This window comes from Tachysurus fulvidraco, chromosome 2 (assembly GCF_022655615.1).
Source record: "Tachysurus fulvidraco isolate hzauxx_2018 chromosome 2, HZAU_PFXX_2.0, whole genome shotgun sequence".
NCBI classification, from domain to species: Eukaryota; Metazoa; Chordata; class Actinopteri; order Siluriformes; family Bagridae; genus Tachysurus; species Tachysurus fulvidraco.
Window position 1 is genome coordinate 8006530 of NC_062519.1, and position 10024 is coordinate 8016553.

General features: G+C 35.8%; 1 protein-coding gene across 5 annotated transcripts; it reads right to left on the bottom strand.

Annotated features, from left to right (window-relative positions):
* On the bottom strand, window positions 1-10022 carry rbck1 (RanBP-type and C3HC4-type zinc finger containing 1). Of its 5 annotated transcripts, XM_027140734.2 has the most exons (13): window positions 9982-10022; window positions 9720-9764; window positions 8412-8556; window positions 8234-8324; window positions 6403-6601; window positions 6059-6177; window positions 5725-5898; window positions 3904-4064; window positions 3713-3824; window positions 2191-2370; window positions 1984-2082; window positions 1367-1510; window positions 1-732 (listed from the first exon to the last, which is right to left on the bottom strand). In XM_027140734.2, exons 2-13 carry the CDS (start codon window positions 9754-9756, stop codon window positions 652-654), a joined length of 1542 nt encoding a protein of 513 aa, XP_026996535.1. In that variant the 5' UTR covers window positions 9757-9764; window positions 9982-10022; the 3' UTR covers window positions 1-651. The 5 variants fall into 5 exon arrangements, with proteins under 5 accessions (XP_026996535.1, XP_047663769.1, XP_026996536.1 ...); XM_047807813.1 differs by lacking the exon at window positions 5725-5898; XM_027140735.2 differs by lacking the exon at window positions 8234-8324 and having other exon boundaries at window positions 9982-10016.
* Window positions 10023-10024: the final 2 nt, after the last annotated feature.

The following is a 10024-nucleotide window of genomic DNA, read 5'->3' on the forward strand; positions in this document are numbered from 1 at the left end:
TTTGTCACAAATTAGTATTTTTTTATTATTATTACAAATGTTATGAAAGTTTAGTTTGACGCACGTAATGACGTACATTTACAAAGACACGCTTACATTCAATGGCTACTTTTTTAAGGCATATTTGTGGGTTAACTCCTTACACACGTCTCAATATTTAATGCTTATTTATAGAATAATGCAAATATATGCAAAGCTCCTGATTGACACAACATTATCAGGAGATCCTGAGCTCAAATCCTGATGATGGAATGGCAATTCTTTCCACCCCACAGTAAGGCTAGTGGTCATGTTGTGCAATTTAATATAGAACTACTTAATCATGTGCAAGTTCAACTCAACAATGCTAAATACCGTAATGTGCAAGATTTGCTTTGGTCATCATACAAAAACAACAAACTGATCATCAATATACCCAAATAACAAACCCCTATTATGAAGATGACGATGTTTTTTGTAAACGGTTCATTTAAAGGTTATAAAAATTAGAATCACATACTCAAATTATGATTCATAATTCCACCACGATTATTGATACGTGCTTGCGGATGAACAGCTTCAGTCTGTTAGTTAAAGAATCTGGTAAGTTATTTCCTTTTAGTCTACAGTGTCCGTGGAAATATGATGTGTCCCCACAGTGGAGATTAGAGATCAGTGACAGTTTTGACAATTTGGGTGACAAGGGGCAACATTGATGCGACATTTACATCCACCTGACGTGTCTCCGTGACCCTGAGGAAGAACAAGAGGGTATTACTATGACATCAAATAACATCAGGGGCTGAGAAATAAATCCACAGCAACTATACATTCTCATATAATACATTTTACAACAACTCTGTTCAATGCTCAAATCTGATAGGTCACAAGTTGTTGATTGATGTTTAATCTCAGGAGCTTTGACAGCTATTATGACTGGGTTATATTAATGCACTCGTTATGTAATGTTATGGTTTCTATAGTAACAACTTATTCTTATTGCAGGAGCTCAATTAGGTACAATTTACTGTTGATTGTTGAGAATAAATTTATTTAACAATTACTGAAGGAATGTTAGTCAGAGGTAAAGATGTTTCTGTGTGTTTTCTGCGGCATGACTGCTATAGCTGCTACAGTATAACATAAGTAACTTGTAAGTAAATAATTGTCAGCAAATTGTGTTATAAGTGTTAAAACACCCGGAAGTTGCTGGTATTGGACAATAATCTGCTTCAGGATGGTAACGGTAAGCAGTCTGCTTAAAGCCCGTTGGCACCTAATCATTGCTCATGTTATAACAACTCATGCATTTTTATTCTTTACTTATTCTTCCTGCAAGGGATTGGCTTTGCAGATACAAGGGACTCTATAACACTAACACAGTTACCTGAGGACCCCATCTGGCCTGTTTGGTCACCCAACAGATTTCCGTCTTGCACATGAGGCAGCAGATCCAGTCGCAGCCGTCTTTCTTCTGGATGATCACTTTGCATTTGGGACAGTACATGGCTTCACCATTCTGCAACATCGTCTGCAAAACACAGGGCATGTTAGCAAACTGTAACGGTAACACTATATTCCATACATGTAGTCAAGACACGTTGGCTGTCCTTATTTTTAAAGTCGTTTTCCTGAGAAATAAAAAAAAAATTACATGGAGTTCCTCAGTGACTCACACTATCTACATTGTCCTTAACTATTAAGTGACAATAACCATAGTTGCTACTCCTAAGATACCGATTTTTTCCATGTCATTGTCACCTCTAGATTCTCATTAGGGATAAATGTTTTATATGCTTTTATAAGTTTATAAGAAACTTCAATTTCTAGCATTTCCAATAGCAGGTATTTCATATTTTCGGCTAGACCTGAGGTTAGATTAGATTCGAAACGCTAGATTCTGTCAAATTTGTTGTCTTATATATAACATGTATGTAGTGTATATTTACATCAATGTAACTACTGTAGTATAGTTGGTGTGTATATGTGTCTTGGTTGGTTTACCTCTAGTATCTCTGTGGTTTGTTTGGCTGCAGCATCATTCTCTGCTCTGAGGCGAAGGTCATCTTGGTACTGTTTACAGTTCATGTCTTTGTGAATTGCCTACAGAAGACACCTTAATATACCTTTTCTTGTATGTTTATAATCATGTTATAATCCTGAAAATGCAGAAAGCACATTTCAGATTTGAAACTCTGCAGACTTAACAACCTTGCAGAGGAGGCAGTTGGTCTCTTTGCAGATGTTGCAGGCAAACTCATTGACGTCGTCTTCGAATATGCACCAGCCGGGGCAGTCCAGGGTTTTACAGTGGTAACTGTTCTCACTGCGTGACTCTGCAATATTCAACCTCAACTCTAAAAACTTCTGGTATTCCTCAGGTGACAGGAGCTGGAAGAGAGAAATTTCCTTCATTCTCAAGGGTAAAATTTACACTAAAAATCATTCGACTACGTTCAGTACTTGGATTAGCAATGGATATAAAATAAAATAAAATGTCTGTATGTTTCATAGCTAGTAGAACCTAGTAAAATACCAGGTTAATTTTATACACACTACAAAATTAAATCACATGCTTTTTCCACATTTTATGGAGGGTGTATGTGTATAAGATGTGTATAAGATGTGTATCGTATACTGAAATCACTTTTTTGTTTCAGACACCAGGCATTTCTCATTCGCTTTATTGGAATTTGGATGATATCATAAAGTTTGATCTGATTTTGGTTGTAAAAGTTGTACTTTAGACAACCAGTTAAAGAAGTGATTTGATTTGTGAACTTGTGGTGTCTAACCCCGCTGTCATAAATCACTGTTTATAAATCATTTAAACAATCAACACCGCATTAAGCAATGTCACATTTTTGCCCTTATGATTCTTTGCCTCTGAATGAAAATTTGTTTGTTCCTACTTTATTATTTAGAAAATAAGATATTTATTTAAACACAGATGCTTTACTAGCATATTGTGTACAGTATATTATCCTCATAACGGACATCATCTGATTGATCTGTGTAATTACAGTGCCTTGCAAAACTATTCATACCCAATTAACTTTTTCACATTTTGACACATTACAACCATGAACAAAAATGTATTTTATTAGGATTTTATGTGATGGACCAATATGGAGACATACCCCAAAAGCCTTGCAGCTGTAATTACAGCAAAAGGTGGTTCTACAAAGTATTGACTCAGTGGGGCTGAATACAAATGCATGCCACCCTTTTCAGATATTTATTTATAAACAAAATTTGGACACCATTTATCATTTTCATTCCACTTCACATTTATGTGCCACTTTCTTTCGGTCTATTTCATAAAATCCCAATAAAATGCATTTTTTCTTTGTGGTTGTAACGTGTCAAAATGTGGAAAAGTTCAGTGGGTATGAATACTTTTGCAAGACACTGTAAAAGAAAAAATCCACCCTCGAACAAATGAATATATGATTTTATTAAAATATCTATAATGTGATTATACATTCTGCTGTTTATTTGTCGACTTGTTGATATTCTCATTAATTCTGTGAGCTGCTCTTCGAGGCTCTGAACAAAATTCAAGAATGCAGTTTTAAAGCAGGTAGTTGAATGGCATTGTGGGTAATGGTGCTGTTCGGGGTAGGTGTTTCCACAGAACTTGACTACACATATCATTCCCTTTCCCCATCAAAGTGAAGACATTTTTATATTTCAGAATTTATTGCACTGAAGTGTTTTTTACTGCTCTTACTGTTTTAATCTCTCGGTCCTGAAGCATGCAATTACAGGAGTATTCCCCGTCTGCATAAGGACACAGCACTTCGGCATCCACACAGTTTAGAATGGTCATCTTCACACACTCTCTGCGAAACCCAAATTGTCCCATAGTCACTTTTCTCACATTTATGATTTAGTGGTGAGTTAGTGGTGGTTATTTATTACCTGCAGAAGCTGTGAAGGCACTCTCGAAGAGTGGCGCCCTGTCCTTCTTGGACATCCTCGCAGCAGACGGGGCAGGAAAACTCCTCTGAGTTCCTAACCAGGTCCTGATTGTCTGTCTCTATCAGAGTGAGGAAATTCTTCTCTCGCTCCTCTATGATGGACTGAGAGTTTTCATCAACACATATTAAAATAATACAGAGACTCAGAAAGCAGCAACAATGTGTGGTTTTTATAATCCGATATTAGACAGCTACAATTTCAGAAATAATGTCACATATCAAAATGCACCTAAATATGAATTTTACAGCTGTTTCAATTCCAGATTTTCTGTAAGATTCCAGTACCAGACATCCGCGTAACAGGCTTAGCAAATAGATTGTAATAAATCCTTAGATACACAATCTCAGTGGTTAAGAATATTATCTTTCTCTATAGTAACTAATTTTCCCACCACAGGAATGTCTATAGATAAAGGACTATGATTCGCATTTATTTTTGTAACAAACTAAACGTATGACTGTGTGATGGAATAACTGTGTGGTGTTTATATCGGTCATTCCAAGAGCAAACAGGAACTAACTGGTTTCATGGGTATTTCACAACATGATATGTGACTATAAACTGATAATAATAATAATGTCTATTTCTTCAAATTTACTGGAATATTACAGTGGCGTAAGAGGAATAAAACACAATCAATGGCTTTGCTTTGCTTTCTTATAACATAGAAATCACATACAAAGTGTTTGATTCTTGATTCATACATCTGTAACAAACATGTTTGGTTATCAAACATTATTACAAAAGATCATCTGATGCCTATTATTATAATGCGTTATATGAAACAGAGATAACCTAATTAAAACGCAGATTAAAAACTTCTCTTTAGTCAGGTGTACACACACATTCTTCCCATAATCTTGTGCTCTAATACATGCACATTATCATCTAGTGCTTGCTAATACTGCGAACAGCAGCTACACTAATTCCTCTCCACTGCTTCTCTCTTTCTACCCATCCTGAGACATCCAGAAATTGCACCAGCTCCGATTGTCTTCCGTGCCATAAAGATTTCGGACCTTCACTGAGATGAGACCAACCATGTGAGGATCCTGAGATATCTAGAGATTTACCAGCTACAGTTAGATTTCGCGTCATGAATTATTCGGACATACTAAGAGGAGTTGCAAACTACATGTTTTCTTTGAGGACAGACTGTCAGACTGTATATTTTCACACCTCCTTTAAGTCAGGTTCCTCTCAAGGTTTCTTCCTTTTCCATCCAAAGGAAGTTTTTCCGTGTCACAATCGCCTGAGTTACCTCAGACTTGCTCATTGGGGATAAATACAAACATGTTTAAATATCTAATATTAATCTCGAATTTTTGTATTATATTCATGTTTATATTAACCTTTTGTCTTATTTTTATGTTCTGTAAAGCTGCTTTGAGACAATGTCAATTGTTAAAAGTGCTATACAAATACATTTGAACTTAAAGTTGAATTGTATTTTTCCAATCAAACTGGTTTGGAAAGCGAGAAATTGAAATTTACTGGCGGTTCCTGTTCACACACCATTCACTTCATATATTAAAAATTGACTTCAGATATTTTACAAATATGCTCCTGGCTTTGTGGTGATTAAACTGTAACTAAGACTTTCTTAGAGTTTTCTGATGATCCTCCGGTATTTTTCAGTTAGACCAATCTCTAGCGTCTAGTCAGAAAGGTCCGAGAAGAATGACAATTTTTGTTACTCAAATAACTACTCCCACCTTTCTAAATAGGATAATACGTATTATAGAAAAATACCAGTCTAACCTGTTCATACTGAAGACTGGCCAGCTCTTCTCGCTGAAGTCTACGTGCTTCCTCTTCATCTGGTTTGTATATATCTGGTATTTTATAGTTTTCTGGTCTCTCAGCACTGCACATTGCACACCCTGGTCGTGTTGGTTTGTTCCTATATGTGCACTGCGAACAAGACCATCCTACCTAGAGCCACAACACAGACATTTTGCTAGTGTGACTAATGTGACTATTATCACAATGATACAAACAGATGTATGCATGTTCATATGCTCATCTATACTTTCAGCACAAAGTACTTTGAATTATGTCCAAAACATGACAAACAGGAGGGTTGAAACCTCACCACTGGTTTGGGGGGAGGTACTGGGCAAGGTTTTCGTACAGGAGACCCTTGAGGTTGTTTGCATCGAGCTCCTGGTTCTGCTGTACCTCTACTGAGAACCTCTATGTTCTCAATAATACCTGAGACAGCAATAAAAGCAATCAGCTGGCATTCAGGCTGCAATGTTTAAATTTTCACATTTTCAGATGTACATATAGCATATAATCACGACCAGACCTAATTCAGCTAAGAGGTGTGTATCTTTGTGTATCAGTCAAATTCATAAAGCAGTTTGTAATTTAATACACTTAAATAGAGAGAACATAGTCCAGGTTAAATGAAGAGTTAAGAGAAAGTAATTATACCGCCTATCTTCCTGTCCTGCTCCTCTTGTTTCTGCTGTTCTCGGCTCAGGCTGACAGAATGGGAGGACCTAATGAAGAGAAATGCCTGATCGTCGTCACTGGTCACGTTGTGGCTAAACAGTGTGTCTTCATCTTTAGCAAAACGCTTCCCTATGATCCAGCACTGTACTGAAGGGTGGAAGCCATAGTCTTGGCTAATCTGTTAGTAAAGAAGAAAAGCAGATCATCGCACAGTTATAAACATAAACAATAATGTTTGTATGGCTAGAGGATTCAGGAGACTGAATTCTCAGCTGTCCGGACTCTGTGGTGAAGTTCATTCCACAACCTTTTGCTCATTAAGATGACTTGGATGAAGATATTTTATAAGAAATTTTGTAGGTCTATGATTACTCATATTTGTGTAATTCTTATTAACATGTGGAAAATCAACACACACTTATACACTTTCAGAAGTACAACACTTTCAAATAGGACTTTTTCCAATGCAATGAAGACTGACTGCATTCCTGAAAGAGTATTGAACCAGAGTTATTGTTGCATTCCCCAAATCGTAACTTCAACAATCAGTGACGCACTGTAGAACAGCCTCAAAACAAGTGAGGTCCAGTTATCATGTATCACTTCTGTAGTAGATGTGCTACTACGGGAGTGCTAATGTGTTAGAACATGCACATAATATATGGTATAAGAGAAAAAAAAAACCTTATGAAATAACTTTGGTTAAAAAACACATTTGAAAGTCTTGTGCTGGTGCTGCTTTGGTAAAGGGAATAAAATCATTCTCGAAGACCTTTAGTCGACGGAAATCTACTCCACAATCACCGATCTCAGATTTCGATTCTGAAAGTGCCGTATGGAGAAAGAGTTTTTCCAGACTACTGATCGCTGTCAAAAGATCTGCAATAACTGTACAGCAATGATGGATTATTACTGTCATTTACACCATTATTTCAAACCTTTATTAAACCTAAATCTTCCATCTGTAATAAAGTCTAAAATGCACAGCGTGCTTCATTCACCCCTGAACAAAAGCTCAATTAATTATTAGAAATATCACACCTTTGCAATACCTCAGACACAGAATACCAAAGCAAAATAAAACAAAAATATACCAGGAGGAAATACAATTTACACTTGTTGCATAATATCTCCATTTCCCAAACAGGAAACATAATTCATCTGGTTTACTGTCAGTGACAGAAGTGGAAATGGTCAAACATCCTTTACTCCGCAGTCCATTATTGCTAGTTTATACCAGTAAGTTCTCTGTCAGGGATATTTACAGCTTTTTTCAACAATCTGCCAGAAAACTCCAAATTTAGGAGTGATGTGGTATTAATTAACTGTTTTTATGAAACAATTGAACTAGAAGCTTTTAAATTAACTAGCAAAAATCAACCGCTTGCTCTTCTCACTTCTTCAGTTACTACAGATTAGGCTTGACGTGGTGAAACGCTTGAAGGAGAACAAATCTATTTTTATCTGTTATTATCATTTCACTTGCAATTGACATGCCAATAAGATTACACTTTCAACCTCTTACATAACAGCAACAGCAAAATACTTCCTGGATCTGTTAAAACTCAGCCAATGCCTAATACATTGGCAGAATACACAGTATTGCAGTATTGAAGTAATCATCCCCAATATCAACAGCCCTGTGTAACACCATCACTCTGAATTTAAATCTATGCTGCTCAGTAGTGCCAAATCAAATCTTTCTACCTATCCTTAACCACACACTTAGAGGTCATTGATTGTGTCATTGGGCTGCACTTTATTAAGAGTCAAACACTACATGAATCCCAATGCTGAGAGCAGTTTGTACCTTCTGTTTCAGTTCTGAGATCGTCATGCCAGGAGTCACCAGCATTGTGATGTAGGCATCAGACTGTGCATCTTCAACACCAACTCTCAACCTGCAGTGAATCAGTGGATCACTGGGTTCATCTTTCAGAATCTCTAGTCACATTGAAGCGAACATAAGGAGGATGATGTGAATATACCTTAAGCAGGCTTGGGAATACGCCTCCTGAGTAAGCCGCATGCACACAGGCACTTTCAGAATAAGCAGCTGCTCTACACATCGGATGGCCTCAGCTTTGTCTCCTGTATTGATGGCCTCGCTGAGCATCTGAGCTGTTTCCTCCGCTGGGATTTACACATCAAAAATATCAGATTAATCAAGTGCTGATTTATTTAAACACCCATTATTGAGGCCCAGGGATTGATAGATCAATTAGAATATTAAATATGTAAAATGTTAAAAAGCATAAGTGTGGGGTTCACAATGAGGTTCAAATGTGTGAGGCTACACTGAAAATCTGAAATTGAAAACCTTTAAAATTGGATATAAATAATTTGAATGTTAAAGAACATAAAGAAATAAATGTGTAATTTAATAATATTATGCACTATTTCTAGGCACCTATATAAATGTAATCGGTTTGGTGACATTGACCGTGTTAACTGCTTTGTGCAAAAGGTCAGATTTTCCTCATGTGTAATCTCTAATTAAGCATTTGTTTGATGTATTTAATCTCAAAAGCATTATCAGGTTTGCACCTGTGGAGTCCATGGCAGCTGAAGTGTACTTTTTGTAATTTGATCATTTACTTTAAGAATATTATCGGCAGTGTACAAAGCAGTTAACATGGCCAGTATCAATCATGATATTAAACTTTCATTTCTGTTTTAAATATTTCAGAATTCTAAAACTTTCCCAGATTTTCAGTGCTGACTAACCCCTTTGAACCACAGTGTATATATTAAATATAACAGAAATTATTTATTATTTATTAATTAACAACATTCTTATATGTAAGTAACAATTGTATATTTTATTTTATTTATGTGTATTTATATATACCTTACTGTACATTCTGTACATTCTGCCCATATATATATGTGTCATAGCCTCAGAACCATTTACGTGTACCTTTCAACACTGTCCACACATCTCTGACCTGCTATAGCCTTTATATTTATTCGCTGTTCATGTTTACATATATGTCTATACAGTATATATCTATCTATATTACATGCTGTACATATGTTTACATATATTTATCTGCACTTACATTTGTCGCTGTGTATCTGTGCTATGCAATGACAATAAAGTTCTATCTATCTATCTATCTATTTATCTATCTATCTATTATATAGAAGATAAGTGGTTGCTACATAATTACTTAAAAACAAGATGATGATTAGAAAAAGAAGTAGTAGTAGTAGTAGTAGTAGTAGTAGTAGAAATCTTATACATTTCCAAATAAATATATAATAAATAATGTTAATAAATAATGTTAAAGTACCTTTCTTCAGGTTAACGTGGTTGTGGGGCACAGCCATGCTTTAAACTACAAGAAAATCCATAAAGGTTGTGTTAATTCTGCTTACCTTCAATTCTTTTACAAATGTATACTAGGTTGTTTACAGTCCAGCATAACACTTTGAGTTGTTGAGTTGACAAGAGGTAACATTATAATAGTGTAAATGTTTACACAGAATAATGACAAAGCAGGATGTTTAACACTTCATACAAACAGGGAGATAAAGTGTGTTAGTTTTACTCACCTTTATGCTGGTAACTTTCTGTTCTAGGTTTTCTTCTGTAACA

Coding starts and splice junctions, on each gene's coding strand:
- rbck1 (XM_027140734.2), bottom strand. CDS start 9,756: ATGGCTGTGCCCCACAACCACGTTAACCTGAAGAAAG. Junction 8,325..8,411: donor TATTCCCAAGCCTGCTTAAG/GTATATTCACAT, acceptor GATTCACTGCAG/GTTGAGAGTTGGTGTTGAAG. Junction 5,899..6,058: donor TACCTCCCCCCAAACCAGTG/GTGAGGTTTCAA, acceptor TTGTGGCTCTAG/GTAGGATGGTCTTGTTCGCA.